The sequence below is a fragment of the Antechinus flavipes genome, chromosome 6 (assembly GCF_016432865.1).
Source record: "Antechinus flavipes isolate AdamAnt ecotype Samford, QLD, Australia chromosome 6, AdamAnt_v2, whole genome shotgun sequence".
NCBI classification, from domain to species: Eukaryota; Metazoa; Chordata; class Mammalia; order Dasyuromorphia; family Dasyuridae; genus Antechinus; species Antechinus flavipes.
The window spans coordinates 211,062,442-211,090,139 of NC_067403.1; the positions used below are offsets into that span (position 1 = coordinate 211,062,442).

General features: G+C 37.3%; 1 protein-coding gene across 1 annotated transcript; it reads right to left on the bottom strand.

The window, feature by feature from the left end:
* Positions 1-11,457: 11,457 nt before the first annotated feature.
* LYVE1 (lymphatic vessel endothelial hyaluronan receptor 1) lies at positions 11,458-27,436 on the bottom strand. The gene is given in 7 exon segments (XM_051964792.1): positions 11,458-14,667; positions 15,276-15,354; positions 17,330-17,545; positions 17,548-17,613; positions 23,962-24,101; positions 24,203-24,374; positions 27,254-27,436. Coding segments are annotated over 7 exon segments (963 nt in total). The 5' UTR covers positions 27,348-27,436; the 3' UTR covers positions 11,458-14,471.
* Positions 27,437-27,698: the final 262 nt, after the last annotated feature.

The window sequence follows — 27,698 nt, forward strand, 5'->3', positions numbered from 1 at the left end:
CTTGGGGGGGAAGGGGACATAAGAGAATGGATAAAAATTTAGAATACAAAGTCTTACAAAAATGATTGTTGGAAACTGTCTTTACATGTATTTGGAAAAATGAAAGATTACTGAAAAATTTTAAAAGAAAGGAAAAGAAAAACCCTATTTTTCTTCTCTTTCCTCATTCAAAAAAAAGGTTTTCAACTAAATAAGAACACAGAAGAGGATGTTAGTGATTGTTGCAAAGGAATAGATCTACAAACCAGCAGGATAAAAAAAAAAAGTTACTCAATTTGATTTGATCTCTAGAGTAGGGGAGACCAGCACTCAACTTCTTAGACCTCAGAAACAAAAAAATGAATAAGCAAATAAAGATGAATATAATACCACGATGACCAAGGAAAAAATCAGAAGAGAACAATTCAAAAATGCTTAGATTCAAAATCTCAAAAATTAAAAATATACAAAGGAACAATTAGAATTTGTTGGAAAAAATACCAGAGTTAAAAAAGATATGAAAAGTGGGAGTTATAGAGGAGAGAATTGGGGGGAGGAAGTTGTGGAAGATTAATAGAAGAGATATAAAACCTTACTTCAGCGAAAAAGAAAACCCTAAAAATCAGAATAGACCAGTGAAAATTAAGGACTAGAGGAAGCAGCAAGACTTCTTAATACAAAATTTTTTTAATGGAGGGAAATGTAACATGTCATATTAAAAAAAAAAAACTGACCTGGAAAATAAAGAGACATAGTATAAGAAATCCATGATAAAAAATAAACATGAATATTTCTAAGGAATTATTTAATTGCCCCAGACATAGATTACCTCCATATTCTTTACGTTCTGTTCCTCCAAAAGAATTTTATTGTTTTTTTTTTTTTTTTTTTTTTTTTGGGTTTTTTTTTTTAGCTCTATAAAGTGATCATTTGGTAGTTTGGTATGACACTGAATAAACTAATTTTGTATTTTTTTTGGCTATACTTACCCACAAACAACTAAAACAAGTGCCAATCAAAAAATATTTGAAACGATTAGTAAAACAATTTAGCACACTTGCAGTATATAAAATAAATCCACAAATTATTTTGCACTTCTATGTAATACCAATAAAACCCAACAAAAAAGAGATAAAAAGAAAAATTTCATTTAAAATACTTCAGGATGTAAAAAATTCTTGGGAGTTTACTTTCCAAGTTATGCACAAGAACAATATAAACATTAAGAACTGTCCTTTCATGATGTTTTGATTGCCTGTTGATACTGCAAACAATTGTTTTTACAAAAATACAGATCTAAATTATTGAAAAAAATAATTACCCAAGAGTGTATCCAGCCAAAATAATAAAAATGACATTATCTAAATTATTTTACTTATCCAGCGTCACACTAATCAAACTCCCAAAGGATCATTTTAAAGGACTAGAAAAAATAATGAAATTCCTATGGAGGATTCTTGACCTTTTTTTTTTTTTAAGAGTCTCAAGAGAAATAATTAAAAGAAATGAGGATGAAGATGACCTAGTAGTGCCAGATCTCAAAGTAAACTTCTAAGAAGATATTTTTAAAAACCATTTGGCAACAACTAAGAAATAGAGACAATCAGTGGGAAAGATTAGGCATAGAATATATAGAAGCTTTTGGGCATTTGATAAATTCAAAGATCCTAATTACCGTGATAAAGGAAGTAGTTGGCAAACACTGATGAGAAAATTGAACTGCAATGTGAAAGAAATTAAATTTAGACCAACACTTTACACCTTAAAAATAAACTCCAAATGGATATGTGATTCAGATAATAAAAGTTTACACCATAATTATAGAAACATGGAAAAATTACCTATCAGATCTATGGTAGCAGAAAACTTTTCCAATAAACAAGAAACAGAATCATAGGAGATAAAAAGGATAATTTTGTTACCTAAAATTTAAAAAAATTGGGAAAAATCTTTACAGCAAGTTTCTCTGATAAAGCTCTGATAAAGAACTATGCCCCAGTTAATAAATGGTCTAAGTATATGAACAGTTAGTTTGCAAGGGAAGAAACCTAGATTAATGTTCCAAATTACTATTAGACAAGTGTAAATTATGCAATTCTGAGATTCTCTCTTCACACATCAAAATAACAAAAGAAAATGATAAATGTACGAGGGAATTTGAAAAAATAAGCATACTGTTGCACTGTTGGTAGACAATGAAAGGGCCTAGTAACCCAAATGTCAAGCATTTGGAATTATTTGCAAACAGTTCTTAAGTCTTTGTGTTCTTTTGACATGACTGTATCACTGATAAAACAATACAATGAAGAGATAAGAGTCTTTTATGTACAGACATATTTATAATATTTGTTTTGTGTGTGTGTGAAAAAACTGGAGATGAAGGGGAAGTCCAACAGTTGAGGAATGGCTGAAAAAGTTATTGTGTGCTAAGAAATGAGGATATAGATGACTTGGAAAACACCTGGAAAGACTTCTCTATGAAATGATGCAGAGTGAAGTGAGTAGAGCCAGTAGAGCAATTTATACTATATCATTAAAAATGAACAAATTTGAAGGGTAGCTAGATGGCACAGAAGATAGAGTTCTAGGACCTGGAGTAAGAATGATTCATCTTCCTGAGTTCAAATCTAGCTTCAGACACTTAATGGTTGTGTAACTTTGGACAATCACTTCACCCTGTTTACTTCATCTGTAAAATGAACTACAAGGAGAAAAAAAATGAAAAACCACTCCTGTATCTTGCCAAGAAAACCCCAAATGGGGTCACAAAGATCTGGACAGGGCTGAGAATGGCTGAATGACAATAGCATAAACTGATGAGAGACGACATTAGCAGAATCAGAAGACAATTTATACAGTAACAGCATTTTTTTATATATTGCACATATAACTTTGAAAGTTATATGATACAATTCATGATTCCCAGGGAATTGATGATGAAACATATTATCCATTACAGGGAGAAAAAAAAATTAAGGGTATGGGATAAGACACCATCTATGTTCGCATATAGCCATTTCTTCCCTTTCTCCCCACCCCTAACCATGGGATAGGAAATAGGAAGGAGAAAAAATAGATTTCTGTGAATTTTTAAAAAACAGGTGTGGTAGGATACTACAGATGTGAACTGTTTCATGTACTTTCAGATGAAGTAACTGTATTACTAGTTTCACATAACTTTTTCTTTGTTACAAGAGACCTATCAGGAAGTGGGTGTAATCTGTAAATGTATTTAATGCAGAAAACAAAACATCAATGAAACTAATTATCTGAAAAAAGAAAAGACCAGATATCAGAGTGAACTCCTTAAGTGCTTATACCCCATAACCTTACCTTCAAAATAACTGTGGCAAATCCAAAACTAAAATCCTAATCTATTACAGCATTCACTGGACTTAAGCTAGAAAATTTAAATCTGGTAATTAGCAGGCACTAGTGGTATAAGTCAAGTATTTCATAGTCAAGTGAAATACTGATTACTAGTACTGGGCAAAGAGAAAAGTAATATATCCTTAGAAATCCAGCCCTGGAAACAAATCTTCAGTAAAACTATAAAAAATTACTCACCATACAAAATGGTAACTGATTTGGATAGATGCCCAGGGAACAAACTTGTATCTTATTTACAGATAAGCAGCACCACTAACACCTGCCAGCAGTTCTGATGTCAGCAACTCCTCCTAGTCTCTGTTAAAGATTGCAATCTAGTGGGTCAGATTTATTCATTTTTTTAAATGGTTTATGGAATTAAATGAAAATGATGAATATTTCTTTAAAACGACTTCATCATGTTTGAGAATTTTCAGTTAGCAATCATTTCTGTTTTGGCCAGAAACCCTGAGTTCTTCCCCTCCTAGATTCATCTATCTATGTCTGTCTGTCTATGTATCTATGTATCTATCTGTCGGTCTGTCCGTCCATCCATCCATCTGTGTTTCTACCTATCTCTATTTCTATCTGTCCATCTCTATCTATCTGTCTGTCTATTGGTCTGTCTGTCCATCTGTCTCTCTACCTATATCTCTCTCTTTATCTATCTGCCTACCCATCTATCATCCATCTATCTATCAGTCTATCTATCTATCAATCTATTTGTTGGTCTGTTCATCCATCCATCCATATGTATTTCTACCTATCTCTATATCTATCCATCTCTGTTTATCTATCTATCTGTCTGTCTATCTGTCTATTTATCTGTTCGTCTGTCTGTCTATAGGTCTGTCTGTCCATCTGTCTTTCTACCTATCTCTCTCTTTCTCTCTATCTGCCTATCTATCCATCCATCTATCTATCTATCTATCTATCTATCTATCTATCTATCTATCTATCTATCTATCTATCTGTCTATCTGTCTGTTTGTTGGTCTATTCATCCATCCATCTATCTGTGTTTCTACCTATCTCTATCTATCTATCTTTTTGGACTAGATGAAAGAGGACATTCTTTGCCTTGATTGCTACTTAGCCTTAACCACTGAATGGGTGTTGCCTTAGTCAAACTGAGACATGTAAAGACCTTAGCTATAATTCTAATCTATATCTGACCACTGGACCTGGATGACTCTGGAGGGGAAAGTGAGGCAGGTAACCTTGCACAGGCTCCATCACTTAAATCCAATGCACTTGCATGTTATGGCATCACCTCCCTGAGGTCATGGTCCTCTTTGAGAACGAAGGACAAACAGCAACATTTCTAGCTTCCATGCTGCTGTCTCCTGGCAAATTATTCTCTGAAGCTCCATTTCAGGAAATTCCCATAGGACTTTATTCATTTCTAACCTGGCTCAATTCCCAACTCACCAGACTTTTGCTCACCCTTTAAATTCTCATTTATGTATTGTCTCCCCCACATTATAATATAACCTTTTTGTGGAAAGGGTCTGTATTGCTTTTTTATATCAATAAACATTTATTAAGCAGCTATTACGTGGGAAGCACAGCACTAAGCACCAGATTGTATTTGCTTCCCCATTATTTAGCACATAGTAAACGCTTTATGTAATCTCTTCTAATCATAGAGAAAAATATTAATCCAGACACAACTTAATCTTTTAAATTGCCTATCATAGTGCTACCTTTTTAAAGCAAAGGAAACCACTTATTCAAGCCACTGGCAAAATAGAAACCAGAGAAAGGAGACATACAAGAATATATGCCAGATGATATGGAGTGAAGGAGTTCTTCCATTGGGAACAAGATAACTCAGTTCGACCAAGAATCTCAGATCTCACCCAAGGGGAAACTCCCCAAAATTTCTACCTCTCCAGTAAATATTGTAAATATCATAGTTCCCTTTTCTGTGCTGCCCTGCTCATATTCATGTCTTACAATTCTGACCTTGATAACCATTCCTCTCTTTTCCTAGCCTCATTAATGTAGCAGTACAGCTCTGCCTGGGCTGATTTGAGCCCCACCCAAGAAAACAAGGCAGAGGAGGTGGAAATCTGCTTTCCTTAACTCCAGAGCACAGTCTCGCTATATTTGGCATTCATTTGACTGGCTATTTCTTCTTCGGAAGTTACATAGAAGTCAGTTTTGATTTACCATGAGATTCAAAGCAGTCAGAGTTTGAATCCCAGCTTTGCCACTTATTTCACCCCCCTGAGCCTCAGTTTCTTTATCTGTAAAATGAAAACAGTTGGACTCAGTGACCTCTAAGGGTTCTTCTAACTCTAACTAGATGGCCCATATATATGTAAGTTTAATATGCATTCATCTAATGTAAATATAAGTATATGCATATGTACCTACAAAAATACATACATATATGTTAAGTAACTTGCCCAGAGTCACACAGCTGGTCCTGACTCCAGGCTGTTCTAACCACTGAACCAACTAGCTGCCCCAACAATTGGAACTGTGCGACAATGCAATGAGAAGTAATTTAAAACATGAACAGATTCTTCACTTTGCAAAAAATAGCTAGGTAGTGTAGTAGAAAGCGTACTCTGCTTAAAGTCAGTAAGATTTAAGTTTGAATCTGGTCTCAGATACTTACCATGGTATAAGCTTGGACAAGTCCTAAGCCTTAGTTTCTCATCTGTAAAATGGGGAGAACAGTACCTACATAAGAGAACACATTTAAGTGCTTTTCAAACTTTAAATTGCTATATAAATACTAGCTATTATTATCACTGAAAAACAACTGAACTTCTTCACCAATTTAGAACTTGAAGTCTATGATTCTGTAATCTGATCTATGACGTGAATAATTAAAAGGCACAGTAGATAGATTGCTGTAGGTGGTATAAGGAAAACCTGAGTTCAAAACCTGCCTTATATTCTTGCTGGCTAGGTGGTCCTGGGTAATCATTTAACCTCTCTCAGCTTCAGTTTCCTCACCTGTAAAATGGGTGGTGATAAACTCCCACAGAGTTGTCATTAAAGTCAAAAAGAATGATGTTTGTAAAATAACCTGCAGAACTTAAAGTATCCTATAAATGCTAGTCGTTATTTTTATCTTTATTATTAAAGCAAACCATACTTACACAAAGGCTGTAATAAAATCATAAAGAAAGCCTATCCCACAAGATCAAGAGACCTTGGCTGTGACTTTTGAAATTATATATATTTCCCAGAGAAAGCGCACGAGATGCCTCCTTTTCTAAGGTCACCAAACATCTGTGACAGGACTGTGGGAATGCAGCTGATGACGGCTTTTGAGTGACTCCTGCAGATAGTGAACATTTCTCACTTCCTGTATGGAAGTTTCAGGCCATGGCACCATAGTTCTTCCTAATTTCCCAAGATAGAGAATTTGATATCAGCCTTGATTTTTCCCTCTTCTTCAAACCCTACAGTCTCATGATCCCCCTTCCTTTGGGATGGTTCATGAATTTACTATTCTTCATTTGACCTTGACCTCAAAGTGTGGATAGGATATTAGTAGACAAGATGGGGGTGGGAGTTGTTGCTATTACCATTCAGTGGTTTCAGATTCTTCACGATCCCATTTGGGGTTTTTGTTGGGATTTGGGAGGTTCCAGGTCATCTGCATTACCTGCATTCAGTGTATAGGGAATGGGGATGGGAGAGAGTAAGGATGGGTAAGGGTTTTTACTTAGTAGAAAATAGAGTTGTAAAAGCATGGGAGGCATTTTGGGATAGTAAATAGCTCATTTTGACTGGATTATAAAATATGTGGGATGGAATAGCTTGAGAAAATCTGGAAAGGTAGCTAGAAACCATCCTGTGGAGCACTCTGAATGTCCAACTAAGATAAGTAGTTTGGGCTTTTCATAGGCAAAGGAGAGCCATTGAAGATAGTTAAGCTATGCAGTGATGCAGTCCGTCTGTCCACCAAGAAACCAATCTGGTAATGTGAATAGGATGGAATGTTGGAAGTAGGGACACTATAAGGGGGCTACCCCATTAGTCTGGGCTAAAGGGGATTAGAGCCTGAATAAGGGTGGGGGTCATGTGACTAGTAGGAAGCAAAGCTTTTTAAACTGTGGGTTGCATATGAGTGAATGTGGGGGTCTTGAAAAATTTGGCAACAGTAAAAAGTATCAAATATTTCTCCAAGATTTAATTCTTTATATAAAAATAAACAAGCAAAGCCATCTCATTAGTATGCAAATTTGCTTTTTTCTTTAGCAAATGGTAAAATATATGTACACTAAAGAGTTGTTTTAAAATAAATTTCTTTGTGATTTATTATTAGTAAAAGTGTTTCATTTGTATTTTACATTTTTATATACCTGGGTTCACATAAAAATTTCTTGGGTGAAAAAAGGTTGTGAGTGGAAAAAGTTTAAGCAACTCTGGGAAGAAGGGGATAGATGAGTTCTTTTTGGGAGGGAATCTCTGATGAGCTGATGTAGCATGGAGGGGCTACAATAAAAGTTTAACGTCAACTTCAAAAAAGGAGAATTAGAGAGAAAATAAAGTTCTGGTGGTAGAGAGCTCAGTGATGCAGGAGCCAAATCAGTAGGACAGATGGCCACCATGACATGGATGGGAGCAAAAGGGAATAGACTTGAGGATTAGACATGAGAGAACCTTGACCTTTCAGAGATCAATAGGAAGCTCAGTCTTAGATTGAAAGGTGACATAAATTGACTTAACAAGATGATTAGTGACCTCAAATGCTGGAACCTAGCCAAGTGAGAGCCAACTCAATAGAGGTGATGACAGGGAGTATCTGAAAGTCATTATTGGATACTCCAGAACTCAGCCAATTTTATTCATACATGGAATTTATTTCCGTTGTTTATATTCTATAGCCAAAATTCTCTCCCCAGTATTATGGTCCAAAACTGCACCTCATCCAACAGCTTTTCCCCAATCCTCACCTTTTTGACCTCTCTTTAACTTTTGAAACTATTGATCATTCTCACATCCTATATATACTCTTCTTTCTGAAGTTTCATAATATGACTCTCTTTTGTTTATATTCCTATGTAATCCTCATTCTCCTTTGCTGAATCATAGATTTAGAGCTGGAAGGGATCTTGGAAGCCACTGAGTCCAATCTCCTCATTTTACAGAGGAGGAACTGAGGTATGGGGAATAAATAACTTACTCAAATTTACCCAGCCAATAAGTGTCTGAGATGAGATTTGAACTCTTTATGGCATTTGATCCCTATATAGGTTGAATATATTTACCCATTTTTCAACCTCCAAATATGTATGTACCCCTCAACTCTATCCTAAATCCTCTTTCTCTTGGTCTCATCTGCTTGCATTGATTCAATTATCATCTCCATTTATATGACTCTTGACAATAAATAGCTATTCCTGATGACTTTCTTGAGCTCACATCACTATCATTGGACATTGCCAGCTGGATAGACCAGACAAATATCAAACTCAACAAGCCCAGAACAGAACCCTCATCTTTTTCCCTAAACCTACAATTTTTCCAAACTTTCCTATTTTGTCTTTACTTCTACATTTTGCATTGAACATCATGGGCAATCTAAGTAACTAAATGGGTAAAAAGGTGTCTGGGTCAGCGGCTGGTCTTGCAAATTATCACATGCCACACATAGGGGTGTAAAGTTGTTGCTTTCTTAGCTCAGCAGGAGTTTATATGGTTTCTCATGAAAGTCTTCTGGCATTGAAAGGTTTATCATTAAGAGGAATTAGGTTGGTTCTGCTTGACTTCCAAAAGCAGAACTTGGGGGAAAGGGGAGGATTTTGGTTTGATCCTAGAAATGACTTCCCTTACAGTTAAAGCTACCCAGAGGAGCTGCCTGGAATGGAAATGGGAATCCCACATTGGATGACTTGAAAGCAAGTTGGTTGACCACTTATTGGATATGTTATTTGTGCAAAAACCCTTTGGTATAATCAAAATTATCCATTTTGCATTTCCTGATGGTCTCTATTTCTTGTTTGGTCATAAATTCCTTCTTTCTACAAAGATTTGTTGAAATTATTGTTCAGACAAGGAATTCTTGGATCAGATGCCCTTGTATTCCCTATAATTCTGAGATTCTGGGAAGCCACTGGTACTTTCTGAGCCTCAGTTTCCTCAGATGCATAATAGTACTCGGACTTCCCTTCTGTAATGGATATTGTTAGGGAAACTCTTAGAGCAGAGCCCCTTGCTTTTGCCACTCCCTCTTCATATTTTTCTGTCTTCTTAATCTTTCCATTTCAGCCTCCCTCTCTTAGCTTTTCCCATTTTCTCTTTTCTCCCCAGTTTTCTCCTTTGCCAGCTTTTCCTTTCTCCTTTGTTGTTTTATTCTCTTCCCTCTCTGCCTCTGTCTTTCTCTTCAGTTTTCCTCTCAAACCTCTTTCTCTTTACAAGAAGTATAATATAGTTGTATTTGCTAATTAACATTTGATGGTCCCTATTCATGATTTGAGAAGATGAATTGACTTTACCTTTAGCTTTTTATGTGTTTCCCTCAGCCTCAAAAGAACTATGGAAATTTGTTCTTCATTTTCATATATTTCCTTGAGTCAGTGACCCTTTCCTATAGAGAAATCTGTTGTCTGCTTCCAGTCCTTCCCTTGGTTTTATACAGCATGAACAACAACAACAATAATAATTAACATTTATGTAGTAGTTACTGTGTGTTGATGTCCACAATAATTCTGGGAAGAAGTACTACTATTATTCTTATTTTACAGATGAGGAAACTGAGGCAAACATGTAAAATGATTCCCTTCAAGCTACATAGCCAGTAAGGATCTGAGACTGGTGAAGATCTAACAGTGGCGGTACTTGTGATGGAATTTTCTCTAACTTGACATGAAGAAGCATTTTTCAGAAACTAAAGGCAGACATCCTTGATCACGTCAGCTCTGCACTCTGAGCTAGACATTTCCAGTGGCTCAAAACTGGGTGTTCCCAGCTGAGGTCATTTCTTAAAATATACACGCTATCACAGTTTCCGTGAGAGATAGCAGAGAAGCAGCCAGTTTTGAGTTTGAAGCAGGTGAAAGTCCAGTGAGTTGTGAGTCCAGGGAACTGGACTCTGGTCCCAGCTGGCTACTAACTCCCAGAGGGACTTTCGGACAGTCACTTTTCTCTAGGTCTCATTTTCCTCATCTATAGAAGAAGAGGGCTTTTAAGGTCCCTTTTGGCTTTACCATTTTATTCTAAATTCTCTTCCTGGGGAGACTGAGTTTCCCTTCTTTGATCAGGAAGACTTTTTATTGTGGCACAAGGTGCATTCACACTGGGACCCTCAGACTTGTGGCTGGGAGGACCCCTGCACTCTGGTAGCTTAAGGGATATTAAGGAGAGAGATTCCAGGAAGCAGCTTGTTATTTCTAAAAGAACCAAGGATACTCCCCATGGTTGGACAATTGTCTGGAACTTTCTTCTTATACTAATGATCATGGATTTAGAGCTAGAATGGATATTGTCCCACTCTGTTATTTTTCAGATAAGCAAACTTCTGAGGCCCAAAGAATGAAATAAAGTGACTCAGGATCAGTCGGAGTGATAAATTGGAAAGTATCCAAGGTACCATCTGGTTCAATTCTCCCATTTTACAGTTGAGAAAATTAAGGTCCAGGAAGGTTAAGTGACTTGCTCATGAAGAGATGTTTAGTATGTTTCTTGGATAAGGTCTTTCAGCAGAGGCAGGGGCTTCTGACTCCCAGTTCTCCCCTGTACCATGCCAAATCAAGAAAAAGGTGGGGAACTAGAAGACTAAGTTAAATTCTTCCCTTAGTCCCATATCTCATTTCCAAATACCTGAGTTATCTTCAGTAGCAAGTGGTAACAGTATCCCAGCCAATTAGAACCAAGAGAAGTTCATTGGCCCTGATGGAGAGGTCAAATATCCAATGACTTTGATTTGTCTGTGAGACTCATGGCATTCTCTCCTGATAGAATTTCATCATATGGAAAAAGGGAAGTACCATTTTAGCCACCCATCTTTTCCTCATGGTAGTCTAATAGTATTTTTTCCCATCTTTTCAGCATTTTGCAAGTGTCAGGTTTGGATTCACTTTCCACCTTTACTCGCCTGGAGGTGCATATGGTGTCTGGGAATCCAAAATGGCGACTAAAAGCTTTTTAAAAAATGGTTTTATTTCCCTACACATGCATACTTGATAATGCTAGGTTCTTTACTGGAAAGAAAGCTCAATTCCATGATGGCACATTAGTCAATGATGCTAACAGGCCCCATGGCTTACAAGACTTTTTCTTAAATATACTTAAAATAAATAAAAGTTATGATTATGACTAGAATTGAGAAAATACTTCACTGAAGAATATATTAGTCCCAGCATAAAATAACATAGTTTAGTAAGTAGAATAGCTATAGGAACACAATTAAAACAAAGAAACATACATTGGAATCCTTGTACATTAGAGCCGAGAGATATTTTTATGGAGTCATAGTATTATAGATATAATCAGAAGGGAACTTAAAGGCCAACAAATCCAAATCCTTTATTTTACAGATGAGCCACCTGAGGCCCAGAAGGCTAATGATTTGCAAGAATAATTCAGCTAGGAAATGTCTGAGGCAGGTCATGAACCCAGATAGTCCTAGCTCAAAGTCCAATAACTCTAAAATCCAAACTCATTTTACAAGTGAGAAATGGAAGCAAAGAGAGAAGACTGTTTTAACCTCCAAGATTTTAACAGGATTAGAAGCACAGCTGGATTTCATTCAAGGTTATCTAGAAAGTAAAATCTGACAAGATCAGTTTATAGACTTTTAGGGTATGGAGGAAGCTTAGAAATGATTTTGTTGGAATGTACATATTTTATAAATGGGTAGTCTGACAGCTCACGTTTTACATGCGGCTTTAAGCAGCAGTGGGATGGAGCCATCTCATCATACTAGTTCTAGACAGCCATTTCTTAAATTTCTAATGTGAGCATTTACATTTAGGAAACTGGCAAATACTATAAATCGGGACTTGATTTATTATTTTATTGATTGCCTGTGCTGATTAAGCTTAAAAGTGTGTTGTGTGCAATCTCTTCACCCTTGCTGAAAGCCGGCTGTTAAATATTTACCAGAATATTCCTGATTTTAAGATTTACAATGAGCTCTACTCAACTGCCCTAAGAGGTAGGTAAATAAGTATTATTATTCCCATTTTACAGATGAGGAACCCTCAGAGTAGGTTATTGGGTAGGAACAAAGTTACTCAGTTTCTTTTGTTATATTTCCATAATATTCTAGGGTGACCGTCTTCTCCTTCCTCACATGTGGGGGACTCTGGGCTGCTGAAGGGGGAATGAAAGTTCTTTCAGGTCAGAGATGATCCTACAGAGATGATCAGGCTGTGAATTTTGAGGCCATCATGTCTCCTGAAACCTTTTGATTAAGGTACCAAGGAAGAAGGATCTGGGAACTGCTGATGGAAGGAACACCCACAACTAAAAGGGCTTCAGGAAGCTTAGGGGTCACTAAGAGGAAACTGCAGATTGCAGTCATTGCAATTCTGGATCTAGTCACTTTCTTTTGGATGATAGATTTCCTGTACACCAGAAAGCCCCGATCCAGGACATGGTTGTTTAGTCTGTCTCCTGTTAACACATCGATGCAACATTACATTCTCAAAACAAAATAATAGCAAAAGGAGAAAGTGCATGCTGAAAAAGGACCATAAGTGACATTTTCTAGAGAAGAATGTTTGCCGTAGTCTCTGGGAGTTTGTAACCTACTGTTTAATCAGTGCTTTGACTCAGGAGATCTAGGGTGCAAATCCTGGCTCAGGCACTTTGCTTGTGACACTGAGCAAGATTCCTGATCTCTTTGCATCTCAGTTTCCATATCTGTAAGATGGGTTTGTGAGCCAATACTTGCATCACCTCCCCTTACAGGGTTGTTTTTTGAGAAGTATGTTTGCCCAGAGTTCTAGCTGCAGGGAAGCTGAGGTTGGAGGATCATTTTGGTTCAGGATTTTAGGAATGCTCTGGGCTAGAATGACTGGAGGAGTCAATATAGTGAGCACCTAGGGGAACTGGGAAATTCCCGCCATCTAAAGAGGATGATGAACCAGCCCAGCTTCAGAAAAGCAGTTCAAACCTATTTTTTTGATAACCTTAACATGCTTTAGAAATGAGATTTATTCTAGCTGGGTTTGCCAGGGGGGTACAATGTCATAAACACCAGCTAGAGGGGAACAGGATCTGGATTCGAATCCTCATTCTACCACAAGTACTTATAAAATCATGGACAAGTCATCTCTGCTCTCTGCGTTACAGTTTCCCATTTGTAAATAAGGGAATTGGACTAGATCAAGGGTTCTTAAATTTCAGAGGATTTTGTATATCTGGATGTGAAAAATTATATCTATATCTTAATATCATTGCTCTTCTTTGGAATCCTACTTCATTTAATGTATTTAAAAGCATAATTCTAAAAGGAGGTTGCATTAGATTGCCAAAGGAGTTCCAAGACACAAAACTGGCCTAAAGCGTCCCTAATATTCCTTTCAGCCCAAAGATTCTATGAAATGCTGTGCTGTGAGTATCTGGGTTCCATTCTTTCTTTTAGTCCCATGTCACATGGAGCTCCATTGGCCTCCCTACCCCCTGACAAGTTGCCCCTGCTCTTATTCATTTCCCTGTTATTATGTCCAAGCTCACAGGGTCAATAGAGGGCTGTGGGAAGCCTTGCTCTCTGATATGGGAATCTAATAAACTCTCATGTCATGGCTGGTTTCTTTCCAGAGCATCAAAAAGCTTCCTGACAAAAATGTACAGAGAATATTCCTGAAATATCGGGACCAGACAGATCCACTTTCTCTCACCTGGATTTTATTAGGGAATAGAAGCTTTGGGTTTAGGCTGGGGTCACTTTGGAGACATCGGGTGAAAAAACTCAAAGCCCAGGAGTGGACAGATGGCAGGAAGGAAGAGGGAAGCATCTGAATGAGCTCCCTAATCCTCAGGGAACCCAAAGTCCTTTAGTTAGGTATTGAAAGTGGGCTTTCCACTTGATCCACTTCTTTTAGTGGGGAAATACCAGGAGTTTTTTCAGGTTATGAGATGTCCATGATGTCCAGATCCTGGTGTAAAGAGATCCCATTTGTGTCCTCTCCTGTCCACCTGACCCACCTAAACCTCAGCTTCCATGTACTTGACTGTCATTTTGGGTGTCATCTTGGGTGTCATCTTGGGCTCTTCTGCCTTTTTCCCATTTTTCTTTGGTTCCTCCTTTGAAACTTTGTCCTCTGTCTTTGTTGTTTTTCTCCCTTTGGCTTCAACGGTTTCCTTCCGATTCTTGTTTGTCAATGGGAAAGAAGTCATGTACCTTGAGATACAAAGCAAAAAGAAAAATGAAAAACTTTCATGTAACATACCATGTTAACAAAGTCTGGCTTAAGCCTAGGCTTTTTAGCTGGTCTTCAAAGCCCTCTGTGATTGGGTATGATCTTATTTTTCCCGCATTATCTTCTACTTTTGTCCTCAATGTGCCCTGCACTCCAATCCATTTGGGCTAATATTCCATTGGGCTTTTGGACGTGTCTAAAATGCCCTCACTTCCTTCTCTCCCTTCCCATCCAAAATAATTCCCCCTGCGGAAATCTCATCAATCATTCATGTCCCAGCTCAAATGCCCCTTCCGCCATTTTCCTTGATTCTCCTACCCAGAAGAAATGTCTCCCCACACGCATTGTTGGTACCTGTCTTGTGGAATTTATATTCTGCCTTGTGTGTTCTTCTCCTATCTTCCAGGACACCTTGAAGCCAGGAATCAGGGTATTCTTATATTTAATCCCCTGAAATCCTTAGTATAGTTCTTTCAAGTATTAAACATTTGATAAACATCTGTGGAATCAAACAGCCTCTCAGCCTATACACACAATGGACAAAACCCACAAACACTAGCAACACGGTTGAACAGGCTTAAAAACCCACCTCTTGACATAACAGACAGCCAGTACAACTGCAGCAATGAAGAATATCAGAGCGAGAACCAAGAGTGTGATATGTAAGCCTGGAGACAAACAAAGAGATATGTATATACATTAATAAGGTTAGGTCTTTGACAACCAGGTCTTCCCTGGTTACTTACAGGGACTGATTCAGATCTTTGCTACATGACAAAATACAAACTTGGGGCAACATTAATCAGATTGTGCCTAAAAAAGTGTATCAAAGTATACTAAAGTTGCCTAGGCAGAAGGAGAAAATAGAGGAATTCAGGAAATGAGAATGACTCAGAACAAAGTAATATAGTTACAGGGATGTTGGATGATCAGAATATCTGTAGAAATTTTCTCTAACCAAAGAAGAACAGTTAATAGTTTGTTTTTTGGTGTTATTGAGTAGTTTTAATCATATTCATCTCTTTGTGACCTCATTTGACACTTTTTTGGCAAAGATACCAGAGTTGATTGCCTTTTCCTTCTCTAGCTCTTTTTTTTTTTTTCAGATGAACAATTAAGGCAAATGGGACTTGCCCAGTGTCACACAGCTAATAAGTGTTGGAGGCTGGATTTGAACTCAGGTCTTCCTGATTCTAGGACTCTATTCACAGAATCACCTCGATATTGTCTTAATACTAATTTAACTCTTCAAAAGACCAAAGAAACAAAGAAGGGAACTTCCATTCTGTATCTTATTTTTTTTTACCAATAAGTTGAAACTGGTAGCTGGGGAGGAAATGATAAAAACTTTGGGAGAAAATGATCACTATATACTATAGAGGAGAGGAATAGGATTGAGAGAAGGCATAGTTGAGCTTTTGCTCTTATTTGGGAGAGGACAGTTTTCAAAGGCTTCAGAGAAATAAGATTCCATGGGCTAAAATTTTACCCAGGAAATCATCTCAGAAGGGATGGGAAACTCTGGAGAATGCAGTTGTCAGGACAAAAAAAGAGACAATTTTGACAAGAAGAAAGGGATTAGTTGAAAGAAATGGGACTGAGGGACAATAGCTATTATGATACATTTGAAGGCCTATTGTAGGAAAACTATCTTTGTTTATCCCAAGAAGTAAGAACTAGGAACAAGAGGTAAGTGTAAGAAAGTTGCAAAGGCTTAGATTTAGGCTTGATCTAAAGAAGAACTTCCTTCCAATTAGAACTATCTTGGTTTATTATGATTCTGAGGATTTCCCTCCATTAGAAGCCTCCAAGCAAAGCCTTGACTATTACTTGACAGTGATATTATAGCATGGTCTTGTTCATCATGTACGGATTAAGTTAGGTAGCTGCCAACTTTCCTTTTAACTCTGATTTTTTGGATGCCATGAAATCAGAATGGGAGACACTATCATAGACTGAGAGTTGGTAGCGAACTTAGTTCATTTGCTTCAAGCTTCTCATTTGACAGATGGGGAAACTGATGACTGGAGATATCAAGTAACTTGTGTACCTCACTCCTGCCTTGTCACTCAGGGAGTACCAGGGGTGGTATTTAAATCCCAAATCTTTGACTCTAAATTTAATATTCTTTATTTTGGTGCCTCGTGATTTAAAGCTAACTTTAAATATCAGAAGAGGATTTAGTTTCTTCTGTTTGGATAATTCAATTCATTTCTATTTGACTCAGGGAAAAGACCTAGGACCTTGCTTTGTGCTCTTGGCTCACTCTGTCCATATTTTGCAGGGTGACTGTTATCTGCATCTGGTCGATTCTATGGACTCAAGTGTGTATATTCTTGCACAGACATACCACATACAGTGCCTGGTGGAACAGTAATTGAGGGCTAGACCTGGAGTCAAATTTGAGTTCAAATTCAACTGCAGACATTTACTAGCTGTGTGAATTCTGGGCAAGATGATTTACTTAATTTGCCTTAATTTCCTCATCTGTAAAAAAAAGGGGGTAAATAATAGCACCTATCTTTTACCGTTATTGTGAGGATACAGTGAGAAAATATAAAGTGTTTACTTAGCACAGTGTCTTAGTACATTAGCAGGCACTCTATAAATGCTTATTTCCTTCCCTCCTCCCTCCCTCTTTACCTCCAAAAGTAACACCCTCATTCTTAAACGCAAGCTGACTTTCAAAAGTTGGTATGAGTTCTTCTGGCGCAGTGCTTGTTTCCATAGTGCTTGTTTCAAGAAATAGCTCTGTCACACAAATTAATTTTTTCTTCCATCTTGGCTGTACCGGATTAGGTGCCAGGGTTGGAGGCGCTGTATCAGCTGGGTCACTGACATTAAATTCAGTTGTACCGCTACAGTCCATGCAATGGTTGTTTCTTTGGTGGTGACCGCATCGGGTTTGCATGAATTAATCCATATATCTGTAGGGAAAAGCAAAAATGCAGTGAGATCTTTCTAAAGTTGACCTAAAAGGTAAATTAGTGCTAACTATGCTTCCAGTTCAGATCCAAGAACCAGCATCAATGTATTTCTTGTTGTTAAAATTGAATTTGGGGTGGTAGTGGTGGAGTAATCTGAAACTATGATTTTTTTTTTCTGTGCCTAGGGAAAACATCATAAAAAAGACTTTATAGGGAGTAGAGGAGGACCTGGTGCTCCCTCAAGGAGTTGGAGATTCTGGATCACCCACATGAGGCTGTTGAAGTGGAAGGGGCCAGGTACTCCTCCAAGGGGTGGGGATAATAAAGAAGATAATGGGGAATTGCCATGAGAGAAGCTTCTCTGAGGAAGGTAGGGCAGGGTCAAGGAGGAGCTCATCCTAGTGACCCGAGGGACTTAAACTGTTTTCCACTGAATTTATCACTCGGGTCGCATCCTATTATGGCTCTGGGAGTGATGGCGTCATTACGGGGGTCAGCTGACTGGAAGTCTAGGGCAGGATGGCACAATGGAGCACATTTCCTGCCTCCACCTTCAGCATTTTTATAGAGTAGACCCCAGTAGGCTCCTTTGGTGCCAGACAGAACAATAGCAATGGAATTGTTGACAGCACTTGATAATTACAAAGCTCTTTATCTCTGTTATCTTGTTTGATCCCCACAACTGCCCTGTGATGATAAGCATTTACTATCTCCATTTTGCACGAAGAAGGCTCACTCTCAAAGCATATTACTAAGAAGTGGCTGAGCCGGGAGACTAACTCTGGGCACAGTAACTAGCACTTCTTGTTGAGCTGTTTTTCAATTGTGTCCGTTTCTTTGTGACCTCATTTGGAGTTTTCTTGGCAGACACCCCAAGCTGCATGGTTTGCCATTTGCTTCTCCAGCTCATTTTCCAAATAAGGAAACTGAGGCAAACAGGATGCAGTGATTTGTCCAGAATCATATAACTACTAAGTACCTGAGGTCAAATTTGAACATGGCATCCTGACTCCAGAGCTGGCCCTCTATCCGGAGCTGCCCTTGTATACACATGATAAATATTGTTGACTGATGGACCTGGATCCAGATCTCCTTCCCCCTTTTATGGATGAAGGAAAACTGGCAATGTCAAATGGTACATTCTCTCTCACATCCTGCCCACCCTCTTAGGGATACTAGTTTGTCTGTGCTTTTCCTCAAGGTCCCTTCTACCTCTGACATTCTATAATTCTATACATTTTCTTTTTTTTTTTTCCCTGAGGCAATTGGGGTTAAGTGACTTGCCCAGGGTCACACAGACAGGAAGTGTTAAGTGTCTGAGATAAAATTTGAACTCAGGTCCTCCTGACTTCAGGGCTGGTGCTCTGTCCACTGTACCACCCAGCTGCCTTCAATTCTATACATTTTCAAGGGACCAAAATTAAATGCTAGCTTGCAGCATCCAGTAATCAATATCTACAGCCACATTACCTCTGAAGAGGAAGAATAATTTTAATGCTGCAATTGGCCTTGAAAATTATTTCAATATATTTCATACTTGAAGCTACTCCAGATAGATCATTATGAACACAGATGATTTTCAAAGTCTTTAGGCGCTCTGTGCTTCAGATGCTAACTCATTACCTGCCCTCCTGGCCCATTGCTTATTGCTTTAAGTATTTTCCAGGCCCCTAAGCAGCAAGTTGGATGAATCACTTAGCCTTAAAAAACTAAACTATGTGAATACCAGGAAAAGGGCTGGAGCAAGGCAATGGGAAGGTAGTTTCCTAAGCAGTTACTCTGAACTCCAAGCTGAAGTGAAAAAATCTCTCCTATATTAGATCTGCCTGAGGGGCCCAAATCCTGGACCAAAAGTCACATTTCTCTGCTTGGGACATCATTTTCCTCCATAAAATGAAAATGAAAATACATATCTCATATATGTGTATGTGTTTATGTCTGTATATGTATTTATAGCATACTATATATATATATGCTCTTTATATACCCATATATATACAAATATATATTTCTATATAGACACATAAAATATATACATATGTGTGTGTGTGTGTATATATATAAATATGGAAGGAAATAAAAATGCAATTGTTTTTCATCCAAGTTCATGGAAACTGCCTGAAATCTCTCCACAAATACCTCTATGAACCCCACATGAAAAACTGGTCTACTCTCAGAAAGCAAGTGTTTGGCACACAGGAAGCATGATATAAATGCTAGCTAGCTACTATTTTGATGAGGATGCAAATAAGATTACCTCTGAAAATTCTTAGACCATGATAATGATTATAATTATATATGTGTAAAATCACATATAATATATATTAATTATATATTTCTATATCACATATAAATCACACAATTTATATATTAATAATAAATTTATAAAAATTACATGTAGGTGAAATTATATATAATTTATATTCCACATTAACCATATTTTATATGTAATTATATATAGGTAAAATCATATGTAATCTATATTATATATTAATCATATAATTATATATAGTAAAATTATATAATTTGTTACATATTAGTTATATATTTATATGTGAGAAATTCTATATAATTTATATTGTATATTATATATGGCTGAAATTCTATATCATTTATATATGTAATTACATATAAATATGATTATATATATAATTATACATGGGTGAAATTATATATATGCACATATATATCCAAGCTGTAGTAGAAAATCTATCAATAATATATACAACAATAATTATATATATTATATATAGGTGAAATTATATATATACACACACATATAATTCCACCTATATACAATCATATATTGTATATGTATATATATTACTGATAGATTGTACATATGTATATATTGTATTATTATATATGTATGTATTATTGTATATATGTATTACTATTATATATTATTGATAGATTGTATATATGTATATATATTATATTATTATATATGTATATATTACTGTATATATGTATTACTGTTATATATTATTGATAGGTTGTATATATATTATATTATTATAAACGTATTACTGTATATATTATTGTATATATATGTATTACTATTATATATATTATTGATAGATTGTATATATGTATATATATTATATTATTATATATGTATATATTACTGTATATATGTATTACTGTTATATATTATTGATAGGTTGTATATATATTATATTATTATAAATGTATTACTGTATATATTATTGTATATATATGTATTACTGTTATATATATTATTGATAGATTGTATATATGTATATATTATATTATTATATCTGTATATATTACTGTATATATGTATTACTGTTATATATTATTGATAGGTTGTATATATATTATATTATTATAAATGTATTACTGTATATATTATTGTATATATATGTATTACTGTTATATATATTATTGATAGATTGTATATGTGTATATATATTATATTATTATATATGTATATATTACTGTATATATGTATTATTTTGTTATATATTATTGATAGGTTGTATATATATTATATTATTATAAATGTATTACTGTATATATTATTGCATATATATTACTGTTATATATTATTGATAGATTGTATATATGTATATATTACTATATATATGCATTACTGTTATATATATTATTGATAGGTGTATATATGTATATATTGTATTATTATATGTGTGTATTATTATATATATATGTATTACTGTTATATATTATTGATAGATTGTATATGTATATATATTATATTATTATATATGTATATATTATTGTATATATATTACTATATATGTATTACTGTTATATATTATTGATAGATTGTATATGTATATATTATATTATTATATATGTATATATTATTGTTATATGTATATTACTATATATGTATTACTGTTATATATTATTGATAGATTGTAATGTATATATATATTATATATATATTACTGTATATATGTATTACTGTTATATATATTATTGATAGATTTTCCACTCTAGCTTGGATTTCAGAGCAGCTGCTTAGGAAACTACCTTCCCCATTCTTTTCTGGTATTCACATAGTTTAATTTTTTAAGGCTAAGTGATCCATCCAACTTGCTGTTTAGGGCCTGGAAAATACTTAAAGCAATTCTATGTGTGTGTGTGTATGTGTGTGTGTGTGTGTGTGTGTGTGTGTGTGTGTGTGAAAATATATCTAGGTGAAGGGGCAGCTAGGTGACACAGTGAATAGAGCACCAGCTTTGAAGTCAGGAAGACCTGAGTTCAAATCTGGTTTTAGACACAACACTTCTAGCTGTGTGACTCTGGGCAAGTCACAACCCCAATTGCCTCGGCAAAAATAAATATATAAATCTATCTGTCTGTCTGTCTGTCTGTCTATCTATCTATCTATCTGTGAAATGCTCAAAGCCAACACAGCTCCTGGAGCATCCCTTCTCCCACAGAGACACCTTTCTGCCAAGACTTTCTCCCACTCCTGCGTTCTTTCTGTTTCGGCTCAGTGCCACCTACAGAAGGCTGCTCTTCCCTGTCTCCTGCCTCTCGGTTGTCACAGCTGTTCCGATGGCCATGTTTAAAAGGAGAATGGAAGGAAATGACTGATTCAGAAGAGCCATGTGGGAAGCTCTGGTGTTTTCCCAGATGACTCAGTTTTCATTCATAAAAATGCCATCGAGCAGCCCTGGAAATTAGGTTTTGGTTCTTTCCTTTGGGATTTTAGTGAACTTTGGACCTAAAGATAAAGTAGAATTTGGAGGGAGGGAGGCAGACTACGCAAATGATACTTGGGGTGGAAGAAAGATGAGACCTTTAGAAATGAGGTTGTCATCAGTTGACAAGCATTTGTTAGGACCCTTCATTAAGTGGCAGGCACTGTGATTATTGCTGGGGATCCAAAGAAAGGCAAAAAAGCTCATTTACACAAAAATTCATAATGGAAGAGCAAATAAAGTCATTTATCCAAGACCAGTTCAAATCAGACCTTGGATGAATGCTTTAGCATATGCTGTTGTTGAACAGCTTCAGTCTGTCTGACCTCCTGACTCCATTTGGGGTTTTCTTGACAAAAACATTGGAGTGGCTTGCCATTTTCTTCTCCAGCTCATTTTACAGATGAGGAAACTGAGGCAGAAAGGGTGAAGTGACTTGGCCACATAGTCTGAGGCCAGATTTGAACTCATTCAGCCATATCTCACTTTTTGTGATCCCATTTGGGATTTTCTTGGCAGAAATATTGGAGTAGTTGGCCATTTCCTTCTCCAGCTTATTTTAAAAATGAGGAAACCAAGGCACAAAAGGTGAAGTGACTTTCCACACAGACTGATTTGAACTCCAGTCTATCCAGACTCTATGCCTGATGTTCTTGCCACTGGGCCACCGAGTTGCCTCTAGCTGTCTAGCATTTCCTGGTATTTTGGAAGGTGGTAGACAGGCAATGTGTAAAAAACCTCTCCAATTTATAAAATAAAGTGAAAAATTTTACTTAGGAAGCTTTCTCAGTCTTAAAATGTATAATTTCTTCTCTCTTATTCACCATTTTTAATTTATCCCATCTATATTTTGTTTGTAAATTTTCCATGTTGTTTTTCCCACTGTACTATGGATTCTCTGAGAGTGAGGACTGGCTTTTTTTTTTTTTTTACCTTTCTTTGTATCTTTATTACTTAGCACAGTGCCAAGTGCTTTTTAAAATTAATCTTTTATTTTCCTTTTTGTGAGGCAATTGGGCTTAAGTGACTTGCCCAGGGTCACACAGCTACAAAGTGTTAAATGACTGAGGTTAGATTTGAACTCGGGTCCTTCTGACTCCAGAGCCAGTGCTCTATCCACTGGGCCACCTAACTTCCCAGAAGGTGCTTAATAAATGCTTGCTGACTTGACCTTAATTGACTCTTTAGATGACCTCTAAGATCTCTTCTCTCTAAACCAAGGCTCCTAATCCCCTCCCACTTAATGCAAGCACCTGGTTCTGATCTCAGCCTTTCTTTCAATCTTCTTGATCTCTTTTAGTCCTACCCATCTTTTAAGTTCTAAAATAAGTCACCTCCTCCAGAAAGTCTTTCTTGATGCCCAGGGCTCATAATGAGCTTCCCCAATTTAAATGGTAATTTGTTTGCACATTTTAAAAAATAAATACTAGAGTAAAAAATATTTAGAACATGGAGCAAAGAAAGGACTCTGCACTTAATCAGTGGTCAATACATGTGTGTGAATTGTTTTAGAGCTAAAAAGAGCTTTAGGATTTGAAGCCAGGTTCCCTGAGCTGCTCAGAAGATTGCCTTTTTTGAGGCGGGTTGGGAAGGCAGACCCATAACCCTGCCTAGCAGAGAGAAGGCTGGCCATTGAGCGCATCCCACTAACCTGAGGAGTTGTAACAGTGTGCATACTGTTTCTGGTTCAGGGCCACTTTCCATTCCAAGACACCTGTTTTATTTTTACCACACTTGGGATTGGGGAGAATGCGGGAGATGACCACGTATCCATCAGAGACCCACCCGAAACTGCAAAGATAAGAAGAATCCATCAGTGGCTTGGACATTAAACCCAACGAGAGAAACCATGGCTTTCAGGTGCCACGGAAAGGGAGTCCATTCCCACGCACCTGCATGTTTCAAACTTGAAGTCCCAGGCAGTGGTCACTTGAGCTTTACTGGCCAGCTGGAGACCCAACAAGCTGCAGGCATCTTTGGCTTCGGTGTAATTTAATTGTTGCCCTTTCCCTTTGCCAATGAGGGTGATCCCCATGATTCTACATGGTTCAGTGATAATAAGGTCTGAAAAAGGAACAGATGAACATTCAGAAGAGAATCATTCATTCATCTTTTTAGATTCAATAAAATCAGCGACAATCATGTATTAGGGGTCTATTATGTAAAACAAATTAAAAAAAAACAGCCTGATGTGTGAGATATGGGAGGGATACAAGGACACAAAAGGAGACAGTGCCTCATGAAGCTTACGTTCTAGACAGAGGAGAAATAACACACAGTTAAGGGAGTACAGAATGTCTGCTTTTAAGGAGAGGCATTAGACCTGGGATTGCATCAGCACAGGGAGCTCCACAGCATTTGGTTGTGTTGCCTTCATGGACACTGGGGCAAATTGTTCTCATCCTTCCATTTTCCCTGTTTGAATTTGACAACCTTTAACTGGATGGGTTTGAGATCCATTAATTATCCCCAAGCTGGTTGAGCTCTGCCTGCTGAGATGGTTTCCTGGGGTGTGGCCCCACTGCACATACAACAGCTTCTTGAAGTTACAAGTGAGAGTTGGGTGATCAGTTAGATATCAAAGTAGATGTGCAGCCATGAAAAGGGCTCAACAAGCCCTCACACCCGAGGTTCCAGCCCTTCTTAACAACACCGATCAACTAACCTCTGTCTAGCCCATCCCTCACAAACCAGTTGCCTTAAATACCCAGTATTATGACTTAGAGTTGGAGGGGATCTTTCAGATCATTTGGTCCTACCCACCTATTTTACAAATAAGACAATTGAAGCCCAGGGTGCATGGTTTCAATGGTAAGGGAAGTTCTATCCTGCCCCCCCCCCCTGCTTCCTGCCCATTGGCATAGATCATGAATCATAATCCTTTCCTTCTCTTAATAGAAGCTTTTAGGAATTTCCATGACTGAAAAAATAATCTAGTGAACCACCTTCTAGTGCTTCTCCAAATTTCCTAGGATGGTCAGACAATAGGTAATAAAAATAGCTAGTATTTTAAACTTTGCAAAATATTTAGAAGAGGGATGAATGAAGAGCAAAGAATGGAAAGTTCAGGGAGGCAGGTTCCAACTCAAAATTAAATGTATGGTGACAATCAGAGTTGTTCAGATGTGGAACGGGCTACCTCGTGAAGTAGTGAGCTCCTCATCAATGGATGTTTATCTTCAGGTGTATTCAATCAGATATAGGCTCAATAAGCATTTGATGAGTCAAAAAGTTTTTTTTTTTTTCCCAAGTGACTACTGTTGCGCTATCAATATCAGGAGTTGCGCTAAGTGCTAGGATACAAAGAAAGGAAAAAAATCCAGATTCTACTCTCAAGGAGTTAGTAGTTTACAGAGCACTTCTAGTTCAAATAGGAATTAATTACATAGATTTTGAAGGGAATCCCTCCTGAAGGTGAAAGATTGGACTTAATGGCCTCTAAGGTTCCTTCCCATTCTAAAGTTCTATTATTCTAAATGACTATATTTTAAAAGGTAAGAGGATAAGAGTAGGTTGGGAGAGAAAAAGAGTAATGGGAATCCTTTGGTTAGTGGATTCCCAAATCACTGGGTAATCTCCACAGAGAGGAAGCAATGGACCAAATACCTTATTCTAAAATCTATAAAAGGAGAATCATTAAGAAATAAGGAATCCTTTGTGCAGTCACTCCTACATGGTGGCTGACCTGAGAATACAGGACTTTCTATATATTTTAGTATTTATTTCCCTAAGAATGATCTCTTAAGGAACCATTTTTAAGTAGTTTGATACCTCTTTAGATAGAAAAGGTGATTCTAAAGTAGGAGACAATAAAAACAGCGAAACTGTTCTCTGCGTTCTCTGAAATCCACTGCCACTGGCCTCTTTGCGGCTTCTTGGACAAAACCCTTCCTTTCCCAATGCCCCCAATTTTCACCGACTATTCCCCATGCCTGAAATTTTCTCCTTCCTCACTTCTGCCTCCTGGCTTCCTTCAAATCCCAATTGAAATCCCACTTTCTACCAAAAGCCCATCATGATGCCCCTTAATACTAGCACCCTCCCTCTGTTGATTATCCCTAATACATCTTTTTTCTATCTTGTCATACATAATTGCTTCCATGTTCTCTCCTCCATTGGGAAGAGAATCAGGAAAGCTGACAGTCATCATACTAATCAATTCAACTTAATTCAATCCACTAAGCATTTTCTGAATACTCGTGTGATAGGGGCTGAGAATAGAAATATGATAACAATAGTGTCTGCCCTCAAGAAGTTTATATTTTACTATTCATAGATTCTTAGAGTTAGAAAAGATCTTAGAGAGCATTGATTCTATCCCCCTAATTTTACAGATAAGGAAACTGAACTCTGGAGAAATTAAATGGTATAGCTGGGATTTGAACCTACTATGGCTTAAGCTTTTCACTGAAAGCCAATGTTTCAATGATCTCATCTCCCCCTGCCCCATTCCATGTTCTGTTTAGAAACCAGTTTTACTTGTCAAAACCTCTCAAAACAAAGTAATTTTTACTTAAAGGTAATATGGAATATATGTCGATCACTATGATACAGTGAAAAAGGTACTGGACCTCAATTCAAATCCTGCTTGTTGCTAATGCTTCCTAATCAGTGGAACTTTGAGAAAATTGTTTGGCCTCCCTGAGTGAGTGCATGTCCCTGCCCCAATACCTTTTCTGATAAAAGGGCTTCTGAAGTAGTTTCCAGATCTAGATCTAGAGGGATCTAAGAAAAATAGATCCTTCCAAAGATGAATGATCTGAAAAATTTCAATGCTCAAAGAATCCCCCGATCTATTGGAATGAAGCTGGGCTGTCAGTGGTGTTTCCACTTGATGTGAGACCCAAGTCACCCAAGCTACAACAATTCAGCAGCAGAGAAGCCTAAAGTCCTTTGTGTCTCCATCCACCCCCCAAGGAGGAGCGAGTTGTCCTGGAACTTACCTTCTTTCTGCAGCAAGCCTTGGACCAGAAACAAGAGCAGGGAGAACAGCAGGGCTGTGGTGATGCAGTATGCTGTGATGGGGCAGCGTGCCATGGCTGGAAAGCCCCTCACACCAAGAGAAGCTGACCAGCCTTCTGTTGCCTGCTTTCTCCTCGGAGAACCTGATGGACTGGAGATCCCGACTCGGAACTGCGAGATGGTGAGCTGTCAGGGACCTACTGTCGCTGTCCACTCTACTTCCCGCCCATCCCCTCGTCAAGGTCAATGGGGGGAAATGAACACGAAGCCTATGTGTTATGGATGGCTGTCTGGAAAATTCAGCTATTGCTGACTCAGAGAGCAGGCAGCTGAGAGAGGCAGATAGCTCAGCTCGCCTTGTTGCATTCCTTCCTGGTCAGCCAGATGTTGTGAAGCCGGCTGCTCTGTTTTTCCTTTCTTACACCA